This window comes from Camarhynchus parvulus, chromosome 2 (genome assembly GCF_901933205.1).
Source record: "Camarhynchus parvulus chromosome 2, STF_HiC, whole genome shotgun sequence".
NCBI lineage: Eukaryota > Metazoa > Chordata > Aves > Passeriformes > Thraupidae > Camarhynchus > Camarhynchus parvulus.
In genome coordinates, this window is record NC_044572.1 from 41,717,860 (window position 1) to 41,745,105 (window position 27,246).

Here is a 27,246-nt window from a genome sequence, read left to right on the forward strand (position 1 = left end):
TTCAGGAAATTCCAGTCAGTTCCACTCCTTGGGCCTGGGAGTCTACTTTAATTAGCACTTCCAGCTGGCCAGATTGTTGCTAAGAAAGTAGTTCTGGAGAGCTTGATCAGTAATGTTAAAAATGTTGATACCTCAGGATTTGAGAATAAAACCAGCTTAAATGGAAGACTCTGTTAATTAGATAATGAGACATTCAGGAATAATCCCTTTACTGAGAAACCTGATAATAGCTTTATCCACTATTCTGCTTTTACTAAAACATTTGCATTCACCAAATTGCACATTTTTTCCTAATCAGAGTTTACTTCCTTATAGCAGTTGACAAATAAGAGGCTACAATCTTGACTGGTGTTTAAAAGCTTTGCCGATCCTTCCCTTGAAAGGTTAATTTAAAATAAAGAAAATGGGCCACCTTATTCTCTCTTGGTAGTTCTGTAATAAAAGGTTGATTGTTCAAGCAGCAGCATTCAATTATTCTGTTTCTGATGCTATCTACATGTAAAAAAATCTAGCTAGGCTTAGCTGGTCCCTGAAGGCTTTCCAGTTCTAGCCCTCAGTGCAAGGATACAAAACAAAAAAATTAGAGCCTCACAATTAACATTCAAAATGTCAAGTATTATGTTGTCAAGTTAAAGAATGAAATTTGCTTCCAGGAATATCAGATACAGAAAAGCTTCTGGAGTGTTTACCCATTTTTTAATGAAACTCATTCTTTGAATATGTTTGCTGGAGAAAAATTAGCTAACCAGGCAACTCAGAGTGGCAGCCAGTGTTCAGAGAAATTGCCCACAAGGGTAGCCCTCCAGTTCTTGTTGAATTAATGATGATACTAGACCTCTACAACAAACATTTAAAGTGTACAGTATATTAATAGAGCTGAAGCAGAAAACAATTGGTTCCCTATCTGTGTTTTTGTTTTACTTTTTTTTTCCTCCCCTACAGGAGCTGGGATGCTCAAACGACAGATGTGCAGACCAAAAGCAATGAAATTTATTGCTCTGATTCTGATAGCTGAAAGAAAACCAACACTGACCCTCAAGAGTTTAGGGTATAAATAAAGAGTTTCAGAATTATGCATGAACACTGAGACCAGTGAATAACATCCTGGAAACATGGTAAGAATATACATCCAGTGTAAAATAAACCAGCTCTCAAAGAGAAAGTGATGTGAATGGCTCAAACAACTCTGAAATTAGTGTTAATTTTGATAGCAGCATGAATTTTAGCCCCACATTTCCTCACTTTTACTTACTGATCTTCTAGATGGAAAACTGAAAAACAGGAATCTCTCAGAGAGGAAAATCAATGCTGTTACAATGGATTCTCACAAACAGCAACAGGGGTATGGCAAAGCAGCTCTGGCATTGGAAGGAACCTTGGCAGTGCTGAACAATCAGATAAAGCATTTTTTACTTGCAAGCCAGTTGAAGCAGGCCTCCAGACAGACCAGTGCACAGGTGTGTTCTGTTCCTTTAAATATCAACTCTTATATAAAAGAAGGAGATAAAACAGGAACACCAAAAAACCCCATAATCCTGTTAATGTCACAAAAAAAAAAGTTTTGCCAAAAAGTATAAAATTCCTTGTTTCATGATTAAGGAGTTGTGTTCAGTGGTTTGAGTGTGTATTAATGGTCTCTTTTTTTCCTTAAAAAAAAAAAAAGGAAAACAAAAGAAAAAAGATGCTATCTGTATATCTTATCGTGTCAAGTGACAGGCATCGTGTTATGATGACCTGCAGTTCATGTTTGCAAAACTCTGCCACATTTCTTCTGCCATCTTAAATTAAAAAGTCACCAGTGTCTAAAACATTTACATTGAAAGGCTTCACCAAATTGCATATTTTGACCTAATCAGAGTATACTTCTTTTCCTAATCAGAGTGTAGAGGGCACGAAGGCTCCACAGAGCCTGAGCCAAGATACACGTTCCAAGAAGCCCATGGAGCCTGTACTGTGACACACACACACTGTGAGTGGAGGCACAATAATGCACAAGAACAGTTCCTTTGGGTAATTCATGTTTCCTGTATTTCTGAGAGAAACTCTCCCATACTCCTCCTCCTCCCTCCCCAGCTGCTTCAATCCCTTGCTGAAAGGTAACACCACAAAATCCAGCCTTTGTTATCCAGTGGGAGAGCAGCAGTAAACAATTCAAGGACAATAGCCACCAGACATGTGGAAAACACTTCATTTTTACTGAATAGCCACAAAACCCTTTGCTAATTAGAGTTCCTGAATGTTGAAAATAACTATAACCTGCTTGCTTGTTGTTGAAACCCCATGGTTTTGTGGAATGGAAGATCTCTTTAGAAGCTTTTAAAAGATCCAGAAGTGTTTGGATTTGTTTTTTTAATGACACTTCAGACTGGAGTACTGAAAAATACAGGTTAAGGGACAGCTCAGCACTGCCATGGGTCAATAATGACTTCATACTTTACATTTCCAGTGACTTTTATGGCTTTTAAAAGTCTTTTGCGTTGTTCAGTCTCTTGGATATTTGGCAGACCCCAGCAAACCCCCATTTCCAGCTCTGGGAGGGCTGTGTTAGCTCCTAGACTCCTGTTCCCTGTCCGCGGCACTTCGCGGCGGTTCCTCTCGCAGGCGATGGCAGCCAGGGGGGACAGCCACCTGCGGCACCAGCCAGGGGGACAGCCACCTGCGGCACCAGCCAGCGGGGACAGCCACCTGCGGCACCGCGCGGCCCCTGCCAGCCTTTGGGGCCTTTGGAGCCAGGGGTGACAGCCACCTGCGGCACAGCACGGCCCCTGCCAGCCTTTGCTGCCCGCGGAGCCAGGGCTGACGGCCCGGAGCCGCGATGACGGCCGGGGCATGAGGCTGGACCCTCCAAGCGGCTGTGGCACAGACAGCAGTGGCTCAGCCTGGCTCCTCGGCCGCACTGGAAGCAGATGGGATCCCAAGTGTATAAAAGTTCGCGAGGTCAGGAGATGGTTTTGAGGAGATGGTTTTGAGGAGATGGTTTTTTTTGAGGGGAGGCGCTTTGACCCTCATTCCCTAGCGCTGGGGACGCCTCGCACCGGCAGCGCGGACCCGCCCCGGGGGCAGCGGCGGGAGGGCTGGGCGGTCTCCGGGTCGGGCGGCCCCTCTCGGGACCCGCCTCCCCGCCCGGGGCCGGGCGCCGAGCACCCTCCTCCTCCTCCCCCTGGCCCAGGCGGGGGCTGCCCGCGGCGCCGGGGCCACACAAAGCGGCGAGCGGCGGTGCCTCCGCGCCGCCCGTCCGGCGACAGCCGCGCCGGCCATGGAGCCGCCCGTGCCGCCTCAGGAGCAGCCGCCGCGCCCGCGCTCGCACACGGTCACCACCACCAGCAGCTCCTTCACCGCCAACCTGTCGGCCAGCTCCAGCACGCTCGCCTACGACAGAGAGTTCCTGCGCACCGTGCCCGGGCTCCTCATGGTGACCGAGATTGTGAGTGCGCCGGGGGCGCGGAGGGGCGGGGGAGCCTCGGCCGGCGCTGGGGTGAGGAGGGGTTGGGGTGTTCCTCGGCGCGTCACCCCGTGCCGGTCCGTGCCCGCAGGTGAAGCGCGGGAGAGGACGAGCCCACGGAAGCAAGAGCGGCTCTGCGGCGGGGGCACAAATGTCCCGCCTGGAAACTGGAAAAGGAGCGCAGGGCACACGCGGTCTGTTCAGCCTCCCGTGATATCTGCGGTATCATCACGTCCCGTAGCGGAAAGACGAGTTTTGGCAGACAGGGAACTTAGTTTTGGAGATTTTCTGTAACCACATTGGTTGTGTATGCTTTGCACTTGATAGCACACGAATAGTCATGATGTGAGAGTTAATGAAACAATTTACCTTTGTTTCCTAGGTCCAAAAAAAACCCCCATTTCTTTACGCCTTTAGTGCTTAGATACACCTGTGCAGAGTGGGAGATGAACTGCTGCCTTTTGGGCTTGGTAGTGAATTTGTTTTTTGCAGGTAGTCCATAAGGTGTAAATGAACATACAGAGGGCAAGGCAGTGCTAAATTCGGTCACTTGCCTTAGTGGTAGGCAGTGAACAGCACAACGCCAGGATCCCTCTGCAGGCCCGTGTGCCCTCAGTGTGTTTAGCAACAGATACTCAGCATCTCCTCTTAAAAATGATCTCTTCAATTCCATTCATCTACACTATTCATAATTAAGGGTCTTAAAGAGCTGGCTGCCCCAACTAACTTTTTGAGTTTCCTGGGTGAAGTTTTTGTTGTGCTGGAGCTTCAAGGATTAACTTATCATACCACATTCGTTTTCAAGGCTTGAAAACATTGTGCTTCACCAGAGCAGTGGAATGGCTGTTGGTTTTGCTGACTTCAAAGTTAAAATAACCAGGCGACGCTTCAGGCTGATGTGTGATGTGGGACCTCTGGCAGGAGCAGTGCCACTGGAGAGAGGATGCACACTGAGATGCCAGATTGCTGTGCAGGCCAATAGTGATGGGGCTGTGAGGTCAGAGACTGCTCCCAGCTGGTGCCTTGTGTGCCAGTGCCCTTGGGAATTCTGTTGATCTCCAGTAGATAGGTGATTGTAGGCTTGTTTTGGCTGTTAAATACAGGAGATGCTTCACTGTCAAAGCTGTGGTAGATCTGTGAATAAACAAGTCTTTGAAATAATAGCTGCTTTCTTTTCCACTCTTTTTCAGTTAGTAATTACAACGGAGCTATGTACCTTTCTAGTACTTTATCTGAAGAGTTGATCCCACTGTAGATTGTTACAGAGGTGCCCAAGGCTTTTCCAGAGCCCTGCTGGAATGTCATATATTCATCCTGGCTGTGAATACTGGATCAGCTGCACTCACATTGAGCTACATGGCCACAGGGCATGGGCAGGCTCTTGCTTACTCTTTGTTGGAAGTGTGCCTTCTACTTTGTGTTGACAGGTGGTGTCGTGCAGCTTACCTTTCTAAACGGTGATGATGCTTTTTAGGGGGATTTTGTTTCCTCTCAGCCATTCCTAACTCCTGGGATCATTGTAAAATGTGAAATGAGCAGTTCCTGGCCAACTCAGAGGAGCTAATAGAAGTCTCTAATGTAGATTAACTTTTACTGGCTTGCAATGGTGTGTTTGAGAGAACAGAGTACAGTTCTGATATTAAGCTGGAAGGTGTAGGGCAGATCCTACAGAAGTAGAGTACTGATGGATAGTGCCTTTAAGGAAATAGTTCTAATTCTTAACTCCACTTATTTTAAAGCAGCTAGAGTAGCTGTTCTTCTGTGAAATTAAATAAAAATATATCAGTGAAGACCTTTATATGGAATTAGCTGAAAGAACCCCAGTTACTAAAATCAAATAGTGAGTTTATATGTGTGTGTATATATATATTTATATATTTGGCATTGGGTTTTGGTTAAACATTTTCCACCAGTTTACTATGTTCTTTTTTTTTTTTCTGAGAGAAAATGTGCTTTAACAGAGCATGACTAGAGATCCCAAGATCTCTACTTCAAAACTTGCTGTGCATATTCAGCACTATTGGAGTTGTGTACCCTAAATCAACCTGTTCTGATTGCTGTGCCTTGCCTGCACCAATTGGCCCTTCAGGATATTTCTGACCCTCAGTACTGATGCCCCAGCTTATCGTTCTTTCTGCTAAGGATTTGCAAACCTGTAAATAAGACCAGCATGTAATTCAGTCTCAGGAGTTGGCACCCTGGTAGATCTTTTCCAGTCTAAACTCTGAGCTCTAAAGGACAGCTGCTGTGGTAGGAGCATCTCTTTGCTTCTGGTGCCCCTTCTCTGGGACACCTGTGACACAGACAGGGAAGAGGACTGTTTTTAGAAATATCTGTTTTCAGGACAGCTACTCATCTGCCAGATCCCATGTCCATATTAAAGCTGAGCTAGGGGCATTAAACAATGGTGCTAAATGCTCTGAGAGTTTGCACTGTGGGGCTGCATAAATATTTGATTATTGCTGCTGTCAGTCAGCAATGTGCATGCAGCAAGAGGGGTGCAGTCTGTGTCTCCTGGCTCTGAAACTCTACTCTCTGTGCAGGCAAAGGGCAAATCTGTGTTATTCTTTGACCAAAGAGAATGGAAAAGCACAAGTTACCATATAAATGAAACATTCCAGCCCCTTAAATGGAGGATCAGGTTTTGCTCCCACATCCCTGATTTGCGTACTGTGAAGATGAATTAACTGCTGTGTGGGTTTCCATGTGTGCTGGTAACCAGCCTACATCTGCACTGACGCTGTGGTTTAATGGCACAGTAAATTCAGCTTAACAGTTCCTACTAAGAGATTCTTTGTAGTCGTGCAAAGCACTGGTCTGCTATTAACTCAGTCTCCTGTTTCAAATTTGTTCAAAATGAGTTAGCTTTATAAAGACAGGTTTTATGATGGATCAGGTATTATCCATCCTTTATGTAGCTGCTTTAGAGCCTGTGTAAATGTGGGATGAGGCTGACTGTGCCTATTCAGCAGCAATAGAGTTATGTACCCAAACCCAGTTCATCTTAATTCTGTAATGCCTTTCGGTCTAGCACTGCATACATCCAGCATGAATGAGCTCAGAAATGCAGCCTGAAGTATAGGCTAAATTACCTGGTGCTGACAGATTTTCCATTGCCTTTGATGTCTGCCTCCATGACCAGAGCAGGTGCAAGACTTCCTGCCACTCACTTGGAAAGAACTGGGGTCAGTTCATTTCAGTGGAAAAAGCAAAATGGAAAATGCTACTGGGTTTCTGAGAGGCCTTTGGGAACTGGCATAAAACATAACTTCGGTGTGTGAAAGGCTGTCCAGCAAGCACTTATATACAGGAGTGAAGGTGCTTGCTGGACAGGGCAGGGGCTTCTGACTCTGGAAACTTGCATTTACTGGCCTTAGTCCATGACCTTACTGGCCATTGACTCTGCAAGTTAATTTATCTGCATCTCTAACTTCTCAGAATGTCTTAGCCATTCATGGAATATGTGTACTAATCTTTGTAAGGAACACTGAGATCCATTGGTGACAAGTAGTACAGAAGAAGTAAGTGGTGTTACACAAAGTCTGTAAATGAGAAAATGAGATGTCAATTGGCTGGGTTGACACTGAAGTAAAAATACATCATATAAAATCATTGATACTTGATTCCTACAGTGTAGCACCACCAGTCCCCCTGGAGGATTTACAGTTTCAAAATGAGCAAGTATAGCAATTTCTAGAGATATCTTTTGAGTGTTTCTTTTCTGTGAAATGATGGCCCAGAAAAGCTACGTTTATCTTCCTGGGACTTTTATGGCCAAGAAAAATGATGACAAGTGATACCTTCTCAGAGCTTTAAATCAGCTTCTCAAGTCAAGCATTATGGATCATTTTGGGGAGGTGGAGAGTTTTGTGGTTGCTATGGATGTAGTTATAAAAATATTTACTTTCTAGCAGGATGACATTGATCTCTTCAGATTGTTGCCTCACACCAGTGTATTGCTAGATGGAGCCTCTTGTAAAACTTGCACTACTGATTTTAAGGCTTGTGATGGCTATTTGACCTTGACAAAAACAAATACTTCTATAGCTTGGAAAGGTGTAGAAGGTTGTTACTTTGCTGCTGCTGCACATGAGATCTTGTGGTGGTGTAAGTTTTAGTTAATTGTATTTATAGTTGCATTTCTTTATGCTGTTCTATGCACATTATTCTTTGAAATGCCCAGAATAAAATAGATACTTGAAATAGAAGCCTGATGGGAATTCATTTACTTTATTAGCACCACATAAAATTGCAGTTCAAATTTATGTTTCTGGACAATAAAAATAATTTTGATCACTGGTTCATTATTCTTCTTAAAATGTTAGGCCTTTGAATGTTTAATTCATAAAGGAAATATTGTTGACTTTGTTTATTCTAGTAGACTGGTAACCCTCAGAATATTAAATAGTTATTGAAAGTTAGGTCAGATCTAAGATATTGAGGTTGCCAAAACCAGAACAACTGGAAATGTGCAGGTATTTGTTCCACAGACTTTTCACCTTTGTCTTTTTCCTGAGAGATGCATCAAACTCATCTACAGATATCAAAGTGTTAAATTAACTCAGCGATAAAGTCATATAAATGTTAAGAAAAACAGAAGTAATAGAGAGGGGATGATCTACTGTGAGAAAGTTAAAATACAAAAATTTTACTTAAAGCTCTCCTTGCATTTAGATTTTCTTTTAGTCTTACAGCCTCTCTGACTGCAGTTCAAAGTTCTATGTATATTTACCATCCTCCTCCTGCCCTCCCATTTCTTGGAAAAGCTCAGTAGAATAACTGAGAAGCATGGAGGGAGTTCCAAAGAGCCTTTTTGCTCACCTGAGTGGCAGCAAGACTTTCTCTTCTTTCAGGAACAGTAGTGATTTTTCCTTTTTTCTTATAATGTGATTTTTATTCCGATCATAGCGTGTCTGCTTGCAAGTAGTTGACAACACTGAGCTACCTCCTGACATGTTGAACAAGTGCTTTGCCTGGAGGAGATGTACACAAGCACCGTCTTAATAATATTCACTTTGAATTACTGAATGGAAAAAACCAAATCCTGTAGTGACTAGTCAGTCACTTCATCCAGCAGCTTCATGCTCCTATGCATGAATAAGAAAACACACAATACCAAGTCTCAGCTCTCTCCTTTGGTCTTGATCAGACAAAACTCTTGCTGAAGTCATGTTTCAGTTCTGCCTTTCTTAGGTGCTGTTGTTCCACTGCCAACCCTTAGCTGGCTTTACTGAATACACACATCTATATGATTTCCATCTTCCTTTAGGATCATATAGCTATTTAAAGTTCTGTTTCCTGTAAGGTCTTTGGTTTCCTGGACAAGATCAAGGCGTTTCCTTGGGAAGAGAGAACTGTTTGGGGGACACAAGAAAACAGAACCTTTTGAACGTGCTCCAAGTGATGATAGAAACAGTGTTAGGGCTAAAATGGTAGGAGGATGAAAATGCCTCTTAAACTGAATGAAGATATTTTACCAAAGGTCAAAAATGCAAAATATTCTCCATACGTCAGACTTAAGGTACAGCACGTATGAAATGTCTTTATCTCTTCATGAGAAGAATGCTTTAAAGTCATACTTAAACATCTACTTTGTTGTTGGGTGGATAGTGAATATAACATAAATCCTCTCTCCTCCCCCTCTCCTGGACTCTAAAAATTATTTTTCTTTTGTGCCTGCAAAAATTCTTATGTGCACAAACTTAATTTTAAATAAATAAATAGATCTTTGGGGGCTTCAGTGGCCTGTGTCTGTATGATAGTGAAATGTGCAATCCTCCCATTATTCCTAATGGAATAGGCAGAGCTTCCCAGGTGCTTAGCTTTAGCATGATGCTGTGGCTGGGTGTGAGTCCTGTGTGAGGGTAAATGCTGAGGGGACCATCATGGTCTGAGGACAAAGGTCAATGACATTGTGACTGCATTCCTGAAAATTGCCTTTTTCCAGATACCCACAGGAGTCCCAAATCCCTGGGTAATCATGCTATGGGAAGACAGTGATCATGCCAGATACCTGATAATGATGGAGACACCTGATGGTGCATTTTGTCCTAAAATGAATTCAGATCCTGGACTTGTCTGTGTCTCTTTTCTTTGTGGTTGTTCATTTGTTGTTCAGATTGTTGGGATTTTTTTTTCTCCCATTTTCTCTTTCTACACTGTCATTCCTGCTTTTTGTTTGGAATTATTTATTATACACTGTTAAGACTGCAGATTAGAAGATCTTGGAGTAGCGTATGCCTATCTAAAAACCCCTGTTTTCCATGCAGTGTATCATGAAGAGGTGTATTTCTTGGCAGCATAGTAAGAATGTGAGCAGGAAAAGGACACAGAAAGAAGTTGTTTATGGGTCACACTGGATTCTTGCAAAATCATTAATGGCCCCCAGGTTTCTGGGTCCATTAACAAAATGCTGCTTCCAGAGCAAAAGCAGATGCCTTTCACTCCCTGCCCTTTAGATGGGAGTACTCCCTTGTACCAGGGGAGCCCACTGATGTGTCTGCTCTGTTCTGTGCTCTGAACCTCCTGTGTAATACCAACAGGCAGGGTTGGAGCATAGGTGCCTGAAAGATTCTTCTTAAAAAGAAGAATCTCAAAACCACAGAAAAACTCTCTTGGGGACTCTGAACCCTTCAGAATGGGAAGTGTGGAGGGAATGATGATGTTTTGTTCTTGTTTGTTGGTTGCCTTCTCATTCAGCCTACTGTTCTTTCCTATTCTCTTCTGGGAATAACAGTGCCATATATTTAGTTTATAATAGTCGTGCAGACAAATATGCATATATATGTGTACACATACATTTATATATCTATAAATAGGTTTTTGCTTCATTTTATTTTGGATAAAGTACATATTGTATTGTGTGATATTTCTGCACTTTTCCCCCTTTGAATTCCAGAAAAACAGCAGAAAGCGTGTCCTTGCAGAGAGGACCTAGCTCTTTTTTTTTCTAGTGTCAAACAGCAGATAGCTTTTAGCATCCATCAGGCCTTTGGCAAGGTAGTTCTGTTCCTGTGGCCTGAGCCAGTTCTCCATGGAAGCTGCTGGCACTAATTCACCTGCCTCTGAAAGGATGAGATCAGGTATAAGGCTCTTGAAACTCCAGTGGAGGAGGGACTGAGTAAGGAAAGAATCAAGTCACTGCTTTCAGTGGCACCTGGGACTGGTCCAAGGAAAGTTTGGTGTCATGCTTATGTTAATGAACTTAAAGAGGCTGAGCTCTTGGTTCTACACACAATAATAAGGTATCCAGGCTTTGCCAGACCTCTTCGCTGCACAGGCTTGGATCAGTCCTGGGCGTGACTGCATTTTTGCCAACCTAGAGCACAATATTGAGTGTTTGCACTGACCATTTTTGTAAGCTATGGGTGTGCAGATGACACTGATGCAAGCACAGGTTTGCTGAGAGAAAAACCTTCGGAGCAAAGCAAAACCAGTTTCAACAAATTGGTATTGTTAGAGGCATGCAGTCTGTGCAGTTTGTTCTGGGCAGCCACAATGTTTCTGGTCTGATTTAAGATGTGCTAAAATCAGACTTTGTAGAACTGAGACAAAGTAAGTAGGTGTGGTAATAATAAGTAAGGTGTCAGTCTCTGGATATATCATAATCTAGTTATGAAGAATAAGTAAATTGAAAACATCCCAAGCAGGACCCTGGAAAAAGGCCGTGTGGGAAAAGCAGCCTCTCTGATCATACTCTGGTAATCACTTCTGGTCTTTGACTGGTAGCCTAATGTGCACAACTTGAAAGGAAATCTGTCAAGAGCCTCTGCTTTATACCAGAAAATAAGAACAGTTTGTATCATCAGCTTTAAATGTGGCTGCTGTGTCCAGGCCTGAATTTAAATAAATTCAAGGTGACACTGTCTTTGCACAGATCCATTTATTTAGCCTCGAAGTTGTGCAGCTGCTAACAGGCTCCCTTTTTCAATCTTTTCTTGGTTTTTTTTTCTTTCTTTTTTTTCCTCTTTTTTTCCATGTTTGTCTCTTTAATATATATTTTAGCATAGGTTCTCTGCATTCAACAATAATGGTATTCCAAAGGCTTCAGCTCATATGGCAGGTAATAGCTGAGTGGGGCAGCATGGTTTTGAGACAACTGTAGGTGAAACTTAAAAACTGAGACAGAGTGCTGTAGGCAGGAATTCAGCACTGAGGGACAGTGGAAGAAGTTAAAAAAATAATCCTCTATCAAAAGGAAAACATCCACAATGTGCCTTTAAAATGACACTTCAGCTGATAACATCAGCCTTGTGCCCAGCCAGAGACAGCCACTGCAGGGCAGACTGACAAGGATCAGGTGAGGAGAAGGTGAGTCCGTGGTGATTGCCTGTTACTACTGCTGTAGGTTGGAAAGCATAAACAAATGCACAATTGTCCTTTACAGGATCAGGACACAACTATGATACATGCTGGGGAGAGTGGTGCTATAATTCAGTCCTTAGTGGGGAAAAAAGACCAAAAAATGACGGCATTTGTGCTGATTTGGTTGTAGTTTAATTTGTAAATGGTGATATACCTTGCTATCAGGAACCCCATGTGCTGTTTCAGAGAGCTTGCATGTGTATAGGCACTTAATAATTAACAATTAAAAAACATTATTATGTTATTAAGGTCCTGGAAATTAAGCATCAAAATTAGTTTCACCCTGGCAGTGTTGGTTTCGTATTGAATTGTGTGTAGGTACTGGAATCCAGTCAAAACCTACTTGATTGTGGTTTTTTTTATCAAGAAACTTCTGTCATGGTCATTGCACAGAAGAGCTTTTCTAGGCGTGACTGGGATATTGTGCACGCAGCATTGGAGGAAGTCATGTTGTGAGTAAGGAAAGGGATTATTCAAAGGGAGAGGATGGTCTCCTGGCTAATTGCTTCCTTGGAAAATTTGATTTTTATCTTCTTCTTGAACGACAATATTCCTATGGGATACTAGACAAGGCAAGTAAGCCCTACATTTCAGTGTGTTCACTCTACTCCTTGTTTTCTGAATCCCCAGCTTTGGGTCTGAGTTGCAGAAAAAGCAATTATTCTCAGATGTGTCTGAAAGTCAGTAGGAGCTCTGTGTTCTGAAGATGCAAAATGCAGTGCCATAATAAGTGCTGTGGGAAAAGAGTTTTCCAGAAATTTGGCAAGAATTGGCTTTTGACTCTAATTTTAGAGCACTGTCTAAAATTAGGATAGCATACGACTCTATCTCAGAGATGCGTTAATAGTTTATTGATGGACTTGTGGGGCAATACAGATAACACAGTGTTTTTCAAGAGCTCAAATGCAAAGCTGAATTGCAATTCTGGAGGCCATGCAAGTAAACAGGCAGAAAGCAAAATAAGGGGAAGCATTAGTTCTCAAGGAGGTTTTCCCTTTTGTTGCTGCATGCAGGTGGTGGTGTGGAGAAGGGGAGAGTATGTGGTCAGAAAATTATAGGCTATAGCCTAATGTATATTTAACCAAGGATAGAATTAAGATGTGTGAAGAACTCGTTTGTTTCTGGAAGTGTTGCATAGTTAGCTGCAAGTATTTCAACATGCTTGTCCCTCTCTCTCGTCCACCCCTCTGCCTCTGTCCTAAGTCCTAATTTTCCATCTCTCTTCTGTGGTGGGTTTGGTTTTGTTTTGTCTCCCTGCCTCATTTCTTCAAGCCCTCTTGTCCAGCAGCTCCGGGCAACTTGCCGAAGGCCTGCTTTGCATGAGTTTCATCTTCTCTTCTTCAGGCTTGACAGAGAAAATCAACGTAGAAAATGCAGCTTCTACACTAAAAATTTGGGGAAATGTTGTTTCAGGAGAGGAGGTGTTGGGCAACTGAAAGAACAGGCTCTGTATGAGACATCCATCTTTAATGGTTTCATAATGGACAAAACTATGAAAAATACCATAGTATTTTAGAACAGTATTAGAAATACTGATAGTGATACAGTGATTTAAGAGGTTGTTGGTGAATATTGTGACATGTTTAGTTCTTCCATTCAGCTAGAATGCAACTTTTTCTAAAACAAAAGGCATAAAACAGGCTCTGCAGAGCTGGATTTTTTGAGACCAACTACAATCTTGTGGTGATCTCAGTGAATCTCTTCAATATAAGAGATTCAGGCAGCGTGGAAAAGCAAGATCCCTGCTGGAATTTCTGATTGATGCTCCAAGGCCTCTCTATGTGCATAAGCCGTGTTCATTGGACTGTGCAATACAGTCATAACAGTTACTGTCAACAGTCATTGCCAGTTGGCCTCCAAGCTGAAAATATTTTCCCTTCTCCATGCTGTTACTAAGATATAGCACAGTACAAATCAATACATTAATTAGTGTTCTTTTTTATTTCTCCTAATGCATGGGAAGGAGTTTGGATGCCAAATAAAATTCAAACTTGACAGAAAGACAGTTGTCATTGGGAAACTACTATATTTAATTTTGGAAAACCACAATCCTTATTTTACTCTTTTGAGTACATTCTTATATGGCTGGGACTTAACTTGAAAAGGCAGTGTGCAAGAGGAAAGTAATGACCTACTTGAAGAGATGGCTCCTCTTGTGGTGTGTTTTCTGTTTGAAACATGAGCATCCATGTAAAGATGTATAAAACTCATCTTGAACCTACAACGCAGGCCTGTGGAAATGTAATTTAATGATGGAACTTGCCATGAGTGAAACAGTGATAAACAGCTTATATGTTACTAGGTACAATTTCATTGTTCCATTTGGCATATTGAAAGGATTTTCTGTTTAACTTCTCAGCAAAAGTGATAGGAATTTTACCCAGGAGAATGAGGTTTCCAAGCAGTTTTTTTTCAAACTGGGGATTTCTTCCTAGACTTTGGCAATCATGAAACGTGACCAGACGCTTGTACAAAGAACTTGACATTCTTTTTATGCAGTAACAGACAACTATCTAGCAAATGTTTGCCTGAAGTAAGCAAGTCAAGATAATGTGTTAAAGGTGAGATGGGGTCTCTTGTAAAGTGTTTTACCAGCTCAAGTTAAAATTAAACTGAGTACACAGCAATAAATGAAAAGGAATTCTCTAAGGTTGGTTACATCTAATTTTCACTCTCTTATTAAGCTGTACAGTGAAATGCTAGTCTTGGGGGGCCAAAAAAAGAAAAAACACAAACCAAAAGAAAAATCCCTCTCCCTCCAAAAAACCTCCAAAAAAAACCCCAACCCACCCTATACTATATCTGAAGTAATTATTTTCACTCAAAAAACTTAGCTTAATTTCAAAATGCCTCTTCAATTTAGGCCTCAGTTTAAAAAAATGGCAGAGAAGTGAACTTATAAAGAACACTTAATAACACTTTTGACTTGTGTTGGTTGGTGTTTCTGTAGATTACATATTGCATGAACAATGTACACGAGCAAGAAGATGACCCTGAGAACTGGTGCAAATACAGTCTGGATGAGTTGATGGGAACAAAATCAGATGAAGATCTAATGTGTACAAACAATATTGTTATGAAGAGAAGGTTATAATGAATCAGTTCTTGATGCTCTTAAAACCTGTTGTGAATTTCCCATTGACTTCAGTCATCACAACATATCTGCGCATGAAATGAAGAGAACATGAAAGCCAACCTACCGTGCAGTCTGTGTGCTCTAATCAGCGCTGGCATTGTTTGTCAGACTCCTCAGGACAGCAGCTCCTTCCCGAGAGTCGTTTCCTATCCCCTTGTTAGCGTTTGGTGAAGGGCGGCTCTGCTGTTGCTTCCATTTGGCACAGAAGAAAAGGGTATGCCCAGAAACTTTCCCCACTGGTTTCTTCTGCCAGGGCCATGGATTAGTCTGATAAAAGAGAGCACCTCCCTTAAGACCTTTCCTCGCCAATCCTCCTGCATGGAGCACTCGCTGTCAAATTAGATTCAGATTAGGAGGAGCCTAATTAACAGCTTGTACCATTTTCGTGTTGACCTGTTGTGCTAAAATTGACTTTGGGAGGATAACAGGCACAGTTAACCCACTTGGTACCAAGATTACCCCAAAAATTCCCTGTCATGCTACCTGTTTCTTGTGCACAGTTTCTTTGGCTTGAACATCTAGCTGATAGATGGTGAAAGGGGAAGCTGTTCAGATCCATTGCTTGGACATGCTCTTTTATAACCCAGCTGCCTAATTTATGTATTTCTTCAGAGCTCCCTGTAGTCATGTATCCCACAGTCCCAGGACGTACCTTATTTTGTAATGAAACACTGATGATTTTTTACATCCACATCATGATTCTGTTAAATCCTGTGTATCAAAACAGCTCAGCATCACAACTATCAATCTAAATTTGTTTATTCAATACAACAGATGGATTTGTCCCATAGCTGTCCTGCCTTATCACTGGATTATCAAACGATATATGCCTTTTCCTGTATCAAAGACAAATTGCTGTGCATGCTGTGCTCTTCCTTTTCCCTTTGTGTGAACTAGCAAAGCCCCCAGCTTGTGATGCCTTTCAGTGCCCTAATTCCTTTTTGGTTTCTTGGTTTTATATGCTAAGACCTGTAATATTGTTGGCAGTAGGAGATTACACTACATGCCTCTGTGTTTTCAGTGTGTGTGGATGTGGGCATTTTGATATAGCAATAATTCATTGCTTGAAGAAAGGGATATCTGCAAAGTACTACTTTTTTAGTACTACTTTATATATATATGTATAAAATTTTTAAAGTTATTTTAAGATTTTTTTCCCTTTTTGATTTGAAACTAGTAATATCAGGCTTTGCAGGGAAAATGTGCTAAGTATCTCTGCACACAGACTTTTTGAACAAAAAGCTGCCATGTCATTGTACAGGCTTTCCCTTCCCCCCTCAGTGGGAAAACAGGAACTTCTGAGGGGGCAGTAAATAGCTGAAATACTCAACAAAGAGCACTTGAACAAAAGGCTGGTAACACCTCATTATTGTATCTGCACTATTGTCATTCTAGGGAAGAAAATATTAGGCAGAAGAAAGCCGTGATCCAAATCTGAGGAAATAGAAAGGGGAAAAGGTGTGGAAGTTAGCTAAGTAAATATAATTTAGTTGATTGTGTATATTGGGATGCTGTAATATAAACAGCGCTACAGGAAAAGGCTTGGGTTTTTCAGAAGAACCATTTGGGTGGGAAGGTCAAGCTCTAAGCTTGCATAGTGATATGGAGGCTTTTTATTCAAAAAGTTTGTGTGCAGTGAAAGATATTTTCAAAGTGTTTTTCCCCCAAAGCAAGTGCAGAGCACACCCTCACTCTGCCTGTAACCCCTCAGCAACTTGGCTGTTGCTACCTCACCTAGAGCTCTCCTCCCCATAACCTTGGTGTGTGCTGCATCACTTGCTGCTCGTGACTCACAGCCCACATGCAGACAGCCTTTGACAAAGCCAGTGGCTGCATTTTTGGATATTGCTACTTTCAGCTGCCTGCACCGCCCCAGCAGCTGACCCAGTCACAGCTTCCCTCAGCCTGAGCTGTGACCTGAGCACAACAGTGGTGGTTGACTCTAAACTGCTTGGTGGTGGAGTCTGACAAGGGGACCGCCCTCCATTTATCTGCCTTTCTCATCACCAAGTGGTCGATGCTGTGGGAGGCTTGTCCTCCCTTCTCACAGCTCAGTCTGTGCATGAAACTGTGTCCTGGTCTGCTCACTGGGCTTTGATAGTGCAGGGGATGGGTGGAGGCTGGATGGGATGGAGGGCAAGCAGCACTATCTCAGTCCAACAGTTTGATGTTGTGCTGAGATTTCCCTGAAATTCAGAACAAAGTTCTAGCCTGGGCTAGGACTGAAGGCACACTTTGCTAGATCAGTTTGACGGTTGTAGCAGCTTTCAGTCTAACAACATGCTTGTCTCCTGGAGGAAACAGCCCTGCTGACAGAGGAGCTGGAAGGAGAATGTGTGGGAAATACCTTACCACTAAGAGGTGTAATTGCTCTAAACACTTTCAGGCATGAGGGATTCATTAATCCATAGTAATCCCTGTAGTTTGTAGGCATTCTGACATCTGAGAGCTGTATTGAGAAATCAGATTTAGAGGAGAAATGGAATGAAAAATTCTTGAAAACCCAAAATATATTAGCTGTTTTGTGGGGACAGTGAAGCATGAGGGGATGCAGTGAGAGCAGCAGCTCTTGGCATTTCTGTGTTTATGCATTATTGGAGGCAAATACAAAATTTCTGGTTTCAGACTGATAACTCATAAATGCAGGCAGCTGACAAGGCCTCCATGCCTTGCTGTTCACTGCAGTTCAGATTCTAGCCTGTGGTGATACCACAAACCAGTGATTTGTTTACCTCAAATACACTGAGCATTAGAGTGCAGTGACTGAGGAGCAGCTTTGTCTGCAGTCACCCTTGCAGGGCATTAACCTCTGGCACAACAGCAGAGCAAATATCTGAGGGACATTAAATCATTTCTGCTCACATATTTAAATCTGGATAAACCAATGGATTGAGGGTTTTTTTTCCTTGATTGAAGACTTTTTTCTTGCACTAGAAAGCTGGCATTTGTCACCAGTTGTTCTGTTCTTTGTTTACATAAGGCCCATTGAAGCAGTTGGAGAACATTATACCCTGCCCCACAAACAGACATGTATACTTAATTTATGACTTTGGTAGTTTGAATTTCGAGTGTCAGGTATCCCACAGACCTTTTTACTTTGTTCTTTTATACTGCATGCACTGCTTGAGTATTTATTATGGAGAGCAGACAGGCTGTGGGAAGTCCTTCAGGCTGGTGGATTTTTTCTTCAGAACCTTGAAAATAAAGTTATGGAGCTCAAGAAAAAGGAGTTATCTAAAAGCGTGACTGATGTGTAGAGTTGTTTTACTTGTTTGGCCAATTAATTTTTTTTCATTTGGCATTAATATTTTCACTTGCATATAGTTCTTCACCCTGAAGTTGCTTTAGTACCCTAAACATCTCTGCAAAACATTGAATGTGGAACAGTAGTAACAAGCCTTATATAGGTCTTATGTAGGCCTCTGTTGAAAACTTAATTCTGGATTTGTTCTTGATTCCTTCAAAGTCAACTCTTTCTATTACTACCACAAAAATAATAAAGAAAAAGCAGAGTTAAAAAACCCAAAGTAGCTTGTTGCCAGAAGCAATGCTAGTATTTCTGATTATCTCTTGTTCAGTTGTGTCTTGTCAACAATTTTGAATATGGCCCTTAGTTCAAAGTAATCTTTGATATATTGGTGACAGATGGACATTTTGGAAAAGGACGTGACTTGAAACTGACTTCAGAAAAATTCAGATGAGAAATGGGGTTGGGGTTTTTCACCAATGAAAGCAGTAGACATTACAGCAGCTTTTTTTAGAGACAAGATGAATTTTATCATTGCAACGTTTGTGCTAAGGTGTCATCTCTTTCCAAAAAGCATGTTGTAAGTTGAAATCTTTATGCCATTGGCAACATGGCCAAAATGGTCCTTTCTGACAGTGACGTCTTTGAACATAAATGGCTCCAGAACAGCATATGCAAGTGTTAAATATTTATAGGCATGCAGTTCTTCTGTGTTGTTATTGCAAAGTGTACTCAGGAAAGAAAGCAATTTTGCCAGAGAAGGAAAAGGGTTTTTCATTGAGGTGCTTCTACAACATGTGGATCAGTCTTTGTAAAATCTTTAAACTTTACCTAAAAATGTGAATCACAGTCCTTAGGGTTGGATTATTATTCCTGGGACTCAATATATAAGTAGTCTGCTTCTAAATAGGCAGACAACAACAGATCTGAATGCAGATTCCTTATTTCTTTATCATCTTATTTTCTCCTCTGTTTGTTGGGCAAAGGGGAATTGTTTCAACTTTTGATGACGAGAAGATTCTGTCTCACAGCAAGAAAAAATTCTGTATTGTACAAAATCAATTTTTATGGTTTTCAGCTGTGGAAATTAAAAGATACTTTCAGTCTAAAGGTTTTTTGAATAAGCAGTTAAGGGTTTCCTCCTGTTTAAATGGATGAAGAATGCAGCAATAGATTTCCATAGCAGGTACTCCCTTTGAATTTTCCATTGCATCATATCTGGCTTTATGACTTTGTATCTTAGCTGTGGGGCAAAATAAAAGTTATTCCCAAAGAAGTAATACGCTTCCTATTTTAATGTAGCAGCAAAGATTTGTGAAACAATGCTGCATGCCCGCTAATTTTAGGCATCTCTATTTACATGGCCTAACAGGAAGATGGAGATTTAAAAATAGCAACAAAGAGCCAGTGACATTATTAATAAAGCAGCTGTATACAGCATTGTTCTCTTGTAGACAGCATTTAAACAAAGTGAACTACATAAATAATCATTTATAATTCATAAGGTAGCCATTGTTAGGAATTCTCCTTTAAAAATAATTCACCTTATTAATGTAAAAACGATAGCAAAGTGACTTTTTTTTTTTTTGCAGACATGTACTCCACATGCACACGTGCACCAAATGTTAAAAGTAGCTTACAAAATTTATTGAGAAGCTGGTATTATTCTACCCTCAGGAACTATGTCCCTTCAGGGGAGATGGGAAGAAGGACAATAGAATGCTGCAAAACTTCTTTCAAGGGAAGAGTTTGTATGTCTGTAGAAGAGGCAATATCAAGGTTAAGGAAGACTTTTCATGTATGTGATTTTATTGGATCAGAAGAACAAATCCTTCTACCATCATGCTCCAATAAGAAACAGTAGTAGTTTGTAGTAATAAAAAAAATAGTAAATAGCCACACTTGGGGATGACATTCAGACAGACACACAAATGGCCCTGTATCTTTTGAACTCAGAATCTGCTTCCACCCTTTTCCAGTTTAAATAATAAAAGACAAAGTAAATGAGATTACAGACAGTTACTGCATTTTTTCCCTAGTTTTTCTGTACAAGGACAGTCATTTCCTCACAATGCACTTCCCAAAAGCAAGAAACAAGCATTATATTCAGTGAGTACAGCAGATCAAGCCTGCAGGTTTAATTTGTATAAGTGCTTTATAAAGGAGAAATACTATTCAGAACTCAAGGGCTCTACTGTGGTCTTCACCTCCATAAATATGCCTCTACTGCTTGGCTTGAAGTAGTCCTTTTCAGGAAGGACTTCTCAGGAAAACTCTCATGTGTTTGTGAACCAGGCACTGCATTTGTGTAAAGGAAAAGGAATATATTAAGCTTTTTGTCTGCCCCACCCAAGCTCCTGAGGTGGAAGGAGGCAACCCTATCCCTATCCTATTATCGGAGTTAAACTGCAGCTGCACTCTGGAAGTCCTTTCTGTCTTGAGAAGAGATGTGAAATTCATCAGCTGACGTTCTTGATGAATGTGAGGAAGCTTCTTCCTTTGTCTAAATCTTAGCTTCATGTCTCAAAACAAGAATTCAAAAAGCTTGCCAATGTGGTTTTCCTTTTTTTTTGTTTTTTAATTTAAATTGCCTCAAGGAAGCACTGTAAGCTCTTTTAAGTCCTTCCACCAAGTAGCTGATGTTCCTGACTAATGTGGGCTCTCAAATCTACACATAATTTTATAGTATGAAGATCTAAAATTTAAATCAATTAAATCACATGGCATTGTATGAGTGCAATGATAAGTCTCCTCACAAATCAACTCAGTTAATTGCTCCTGGATCTCCTGTGGGTCACATAGGATTTATTTTTACTTCTCTACTGCCTGTTTGGGGACAGGACTCTTTAGAGGACTAAATTGAGTGTTAATTCACAAATAAATCAGTTACATGTTCTACTCAGAACTCCAAAATGTATTAATATTTGAATGTTAAATAAAAAATCATTCAGCCTTGTAGTTTCACCAATCTTGATTTATAAGCAGGCTTTTGAAAAGGAAAAATTATTGGAATATGGAATTTAATCACTACTTTTATATCTGAAGGTGTTTGTACTGAATTTTCAAGCTTTTCCTCAAAAAAGCCATCACCTCTAGAAGCTGCACAAAAGAACCCACTAGGAAACAAAAATATACATATCCTGTGCCTTCTGCGTCTCTATGTGACTATTCTGCTTTGTAATGATCTGCATTAAAATTCACACTTGAAGGCGTGGTTAAATGAAAATTTGCTCAGAAAGTAACTGAAAAGGCAGATTATTTTTTATTTGATTCTAATGTGCTATTACTTTACATTCTCCTTTCTCTGCTGCTCAAGGGCAAAATGCAGCAGCAATTGCAGTGAGTAATTCCCAGCTCCATGATACTGCAGTGTTTACTGTAGTAGTACCACTTCACGGTTTCCTGACAGGGCTGGGAGGAGGCAGTGAATTTGGAATCAACAAGCATTTCTGCAGAATATCACAGTGTTTCTTTCTAGGAAATCCTAGGTGGTGGGAGAAACCCCTGCCACGGCCAGGCCTCCTGAAGTGGAAGGAAGAGGGAGTGGCAGCAGCATTCCTTTCAGTAGCATCCCTCGGGATTGTTCGATAAGAAGCCAGGCAGTCTCCTCTCCTTGGTGTTTAAATGCTCTTGTCGACCTTTAAAGATTGAGCACTGTGGAGGTCACTGCCTTGCACTGTCACCCTTCCAGAGAGGTGAGTAAGTGCTGCTAAGGTCAGGCTGCTTGTCTCCAGTAGCGTTTTGTACCACCCCTCTTTATTTTCACATGACACTGTGGCCCTGATGGAGCCACTGATAGCAGTAACCAGCATGGTCCCAGCCAGCTGCAGCAGCTCTGAGCTTGCAGGTCTTTCTCCTGGCTGCCTGTCTCACTGTATTCTGCATCAAGACACTTCTTTCAGACTAGAGAACGTGATGGGCACAGACAAGGCTGTCTTCTGCTGCCTCTTTGTAGATGAAATGATGAGTAGCATTGTGATACCAAGTTAATGTATGCATAGTGTACAGTAACCTATATACATTACTCCACATGTGCAGAACTCCAGGCAAAACACAAGGTTGAATTAGAATTTACAGGCATGGATAAGCAGTACTGTGCTCCTGAATGCAGGCCTCAAACTCCAGAACATTTAATGTGGAAAGTGCCCTGGGATAAGGACCAATCTTTATGCTTTGTACACATTTTAATGGCCTGTTAATGATCAACCTCCACTCTACTGAGAAGACAAATTTCATGATGATATAATTCAAGCCAGATTCTTCACAGTTGCTTGAGATTGTTTATTGTAATTCTACTTTAGAAACAAATGATATATTGATGTGGCATGTAATCATCTCATCCTATTCTATTAACACTTCTACACCTTCCAGTCCTTGGTTGTCAGGATTGCAGGAAAGGAAGGCAAGTTAAAACCAGAAGTAATGGATCTGGTCAGTGGTTTGTTTAGCTCAGTCTCTAATATTTACTGATACTGAAAACTTAGGGACGAATGTAAGAAGGAGCATGTACTGCAAGCTTTTCTTCTCTGTTATGGTTTTCTAACTTCTAGCAAACTGCACATTTAGGAATTTCCAGTGCTGAAGATTGCTGACTATCCTGACTGTCATGTATGTACATAATATATACAGACAGGGCTGACCCAGAGTGTGTATGATGTTTCCTATGGCATTCTGTGATTTTGTTGTGTACTGTGGGGTTTTTTCCTTCTTTTTGATTTTGTTTTGTTTTTAAAGACCATTTCATTCTGTTTGCTTTTCATCTTTTTGTGCGATAATTTTAGCAGGATGCTTCTTGTGTTGCAAGTCCTAATCTACTCCTCGCTCCCCTCTTTGTGCCTCCTGACATTCTGCAGACTTCTGTCATATCCTCCTTCAGTCTTCAACAGAAAATTGGATCTGTCTTTTTTTCCAGCTTTAACTTTCTTTTCTTGTAGGAGCTGTTCTCTGTGCCTTGAATAATCCAACTGAATCATTTTGTAAGTGGAAGGGAGGAATGAGCAGAACATACTCAATGTGTGGGTATATCATTGATTTATAAAGCACTCTGGAATTTTCTCTTTGGTAGCGATTTTTATTACTTTTATTTTTTTTTCCTAAGAGTTTCTAATCTTCCATTGTAACATTTTGATGACATGAACAGCATTTACAACCTGAACAAACTCTTGTTTCTTATTTACCTTCTGAATATCCACTACTCTGCCTCTAGTTATCAATAGAGCTTCCTGAGAAACTGTAAGAAATCTGTTGTAGTGATTTCATAATTTTGATGTGATATGTCTGTGTTTTCCAGAAAACATATCCTGCTTTTTTAATATAGGCTACCTCCTTAAATTTACTGTGTTACCAGTGTTAGCTCTGGTCTCACACATTCCATGCATATTTCTCAGGTGAAGCAACCTGTAATGTGCTGCTGGCATGGACAGCACAATTTCCTTACTCACCCCCACCCCTGGGTTATTTTTCTGGGATGCCAGATGCAGTGAGCTGGAGCACTGTATCACAAAAGATTCCTCATGCGTGGACTGCAGTGGGGAAGGAGTACCTTTGTGATTTACACCTTTTTAGTAGGTGGTAGATTACTAAGGTGACATGAAATTGGGCGTGCTGCTGCATTTTGCCCAGGTGCTGTTGTCTTTATGCCTGGGCAGTGCCCATTCTGATCAGACAAAAAAGGTTTCTCACTTGCACACTGCCCTCTCTCCACTCTTCCCAATAGATTTCAAAGTTCCTTGGGCACTCCTGAGTGCTGGCTGAACACCAGGACTGGACTTTCCTTACTGGCTCACACATGAGGAGGCCTGGTTCCCAGTTTTTTAGGCAGAGGTGCTCCTGGACTCTTTCTGGGGGGTTTGGGGCGGGTGTGGGAGGACTTCCCTGCTTTGTGGAGCTGTGGGAAAGGCAGCAGAGGTCTGTCAGCCCTCAAAGGGCTTTGTCCGAAGTCTCATTCCGGAATAGGTGTGTTCCCTATTGAATGAAGTGTCTGCCAGAAGGCTTTGACCCATTTCAATCTTGGGTCTCTGACATGTCATAGGATTTGGACTAAACTCTGGGGTAAGAGTTCAGTCTTTGATGAAGATATACATCCGGAACATATTTTGGCACGTGCTGCTTCCAGCAGTTTTATTTCTTAGGAAATCTATCCTAAGCAACAGATCTGGGGGCCGGTTCTCTGAAGTAATGGTCAGTATTGCCACTGTTTCAAGCCCAGTTAGCCTGTAGTGAGAGGTGTGTGCTCATGCTGCTGCAGAGCCAAGAGCATGACAGAAATCTTGAAGAGTAGTGGGAAGATTCAACACTGAAACTGGTCGTTTGAAAGTAATTAAACAGGTATTCAGAAAATCTTTAGAAATTCTGGGTAAGTAGAAGAGACTTAATTTTGGACTTTTATTAGGCAGAAGTGTTTTCAAAGCTAGGAGAGACTTGAGACCCATAGCTGCTGCTTAAGTTTGATGCTAAGAGTTGTACTGTGCAAATTATAAAATTGGTAGGTCCACTATGACCACTGGCATGCTTCTGTGAGCACTGTGGATTTTAAAACTTTTTTCTAGCAAGGCAAAGCCATGAAAAATCTAATTAGAAGGGGACACTAGAGAGTGGCTGATGTCCACTTGCTGTAATGTTTGGTGTTTGAAAAAAAATGTTTGAGACTGGGAAAGAGAAGCAGTAGGGCAAGGCAATGTATTGATTAGATTGTTCCAGAGTACATTCACATGGCCCTTGAAATTTCAAAGACACTTACCTAAGCGAGGTTCTTATATCTCTAAAAGCTGTAGCTGAAAAACATTTTTGAATTTCTTCATCTTTGCACCTTTAGTAAGTGTTAATGGAAATATTTGAAGTTTGAATCTTTCCATTTAAAAACATGCTCATCACCCTGTCTCTGACTGCAGCAGAAATAAGATTTTTATATTTTGTATTTTAGTCTGGATTGATGTTTGATTTATCCAACAATTACAGGCTTTCACCTTATTTTTTCTTATACTTTTTTTTTTTAAGTTAAACACATCAAGTGTTCTTATTTTGCCTAGTTCATTAATAAACCTGCAGTTGATGTTGCTGCTGTACCTGGTATGGAAGTAAACCTATTAAATTTGGTTTGGGAAGACACTCAAATTTGGAATTACCCTAGTGAAATATATATAGATATAGAGATATAGATATAGAGATAGAGATATAAATATAGATATATGTCTTGCTTATTTTGAGTGGTCCTTTTCGATTTATAGGGGTTGCATTGAATGAAAATTGCCCTGATGTTACTGCTGGTCAAACTGCCCCATTCCCTGAAGAAAAAAGCAATGTTTGTGCTCGCTCTAGTGGCAGAAGGCAGAATTGTTGTGTCACTTCATGGATGATGTATGAGAGCACAAAAATTTTGATTTAAAGTCACTTTTAAAGTGCAGTACAGACACTCCATTTAGCCTGAGCTGGGAAAAAAAAAAAGTAATTCTGTATCTTTAAATAATCTGCAAATAAATCAATAAATCTGTAAAATAAAACCAGCTGGAAATGATACCATTAAATCTGCCTCTTCTTATGACTGACTGTCCTGGACATGCTTTACAGGAACGGTAGAGGGAGAGTTCTCTTTGTCTCACTCTTTTTTTCTCCTTAAAAACCACACCAGCACCGCCATTCTGGTATGTAGCCAAGGGAGAAAAGGATGGAGGTTGAGACATTGACAGGCTGCTTGTGCTGCTGCTAAGGTAGCTCCTAACTTCTGATTTAGTAATGAAATAATGATGTGCAATAATTTAGAATGGTCTCTCTGTCTTCTAGTCATAAATCTCCTCTGCTAGGAGGAAGAGGCAAGATGTCTTGCTTTCTCCTTGTTGGATGCTGTCCATGTTTAGGTGGCTTTGCATACAGGAGGCAATTCTTGCTGCAAATGCACAACTCTTCTAGTCTCCATCTGCCATCCTTTTCATCTGTGCCAGCAGCAACTCCATATAAATCCTGCAGTGCTTATGGTCATAGGAAGCATCTCCTGGATAAAGAATAGGAAAAGCTTCTGGCAAAGGTACCAAATTTTTGTTTTGGTTTTGGGGTTTTTGTTTGTTTGTTTGTTTGTTTTTAATAGGTGAGCCTTGGGATTTTCTTCCTGTTAGTTCTGCTACAATGAGACTTCTTTTATTGTGGAAAGGACATATACATATTTTTAACTGTGTTGCTGAATTAACCACTCAGGAGAAATGCTGGAGAATTCAAAACCCTGGTATTACTGGAGAGGAATTGTTACATTGTAGTCTTTTGAATGCAGGTGGCAAGTACAAATTTTCTTTTGCAGTTTTTAAGCTGCTTTGAAAAGCAAAACTAGATACACAGATTCAAGCTCACACCTACTTTTATACCTGCTGAATTGTGACACGAGACAAGTGTCTCATGTACTAACAACAAAGCCCTCTTTTTTTTAAAGTGACTAAATAATCCAATACTTTTGAAGTTCTCAGCACTGCAGAAGAATTATGGCTTTTATTTAAGGGTTTGAATATGTAATTAAGCATCTAATTTTAAACCTGCACACTCAATAATGTTGGATTTTGCTACCAAGTTACTTCCTTTTTATGGTGTTTGCCAACTGCTGAAGTATGCATTAGTGCATTGACATATTAATGCATTTTAGTAGTGGAGGTACCTGATCAAGCAGCAGCCAAATGACCACAAAATAAATGTCTAAGTTGAAATCAGAACCTGCCATAAACAACAGAAAACTGCTTGCCTTTATCTTGCACTGACATCCCTATTCCCATCTGACTGGAAAAACTGGACCCATTGGTGGAGCCCTTATAGTCTTAGGATCCAGCATCCCCTCTCAGCCATTACCACATTAATGATAAAATGCATTTTTTTCTTGGGCCTTCTTCATGCTTTTCCCTCCCCCTTTCTTGGGCTCATTTTCTCCAGAATAGTAGCATGTTCCTGTAATTCTAATTAAGCATATTTTGACTTGCTCATAATTTAAAACCAAATACTTGGCTATTACTAATACACTCTAGCCTACCTGGTCATAGTGAGATAGAGGCTTTCCCCAGTTCCTGTGTGGAGCCTTCTGCCTTA

The 27,246-nt window shown here is 41.1% G+C and overlaps 1 protein-coding gene across 1 annotated transcript in view; it reads left to right on the plus strand.

Moving 5' to 3' along the window:
* Positions 1-3,128: 3,128 nt before the first annotated feature.
* CMTM8 (CKLF like MARVEL transmembrane domain containing 8) overlaps positions 3,129-27,246 on the plus strand; it is a 34,999-nt gene continuing 10,881 nt past the window's right edge. The window contains exon 1 of the mRNA XM_030944092.1: positions 3,129-3,424. Within this exon, the coding sequence (XP_030799952.1) occupies positions 3,257-3,424 (168 nt within the window). The 5' untranslated portion in view covers positions 3,129-3,256. The remainder of the gene's footprint in view (positions 3,425-27,246) is intronic.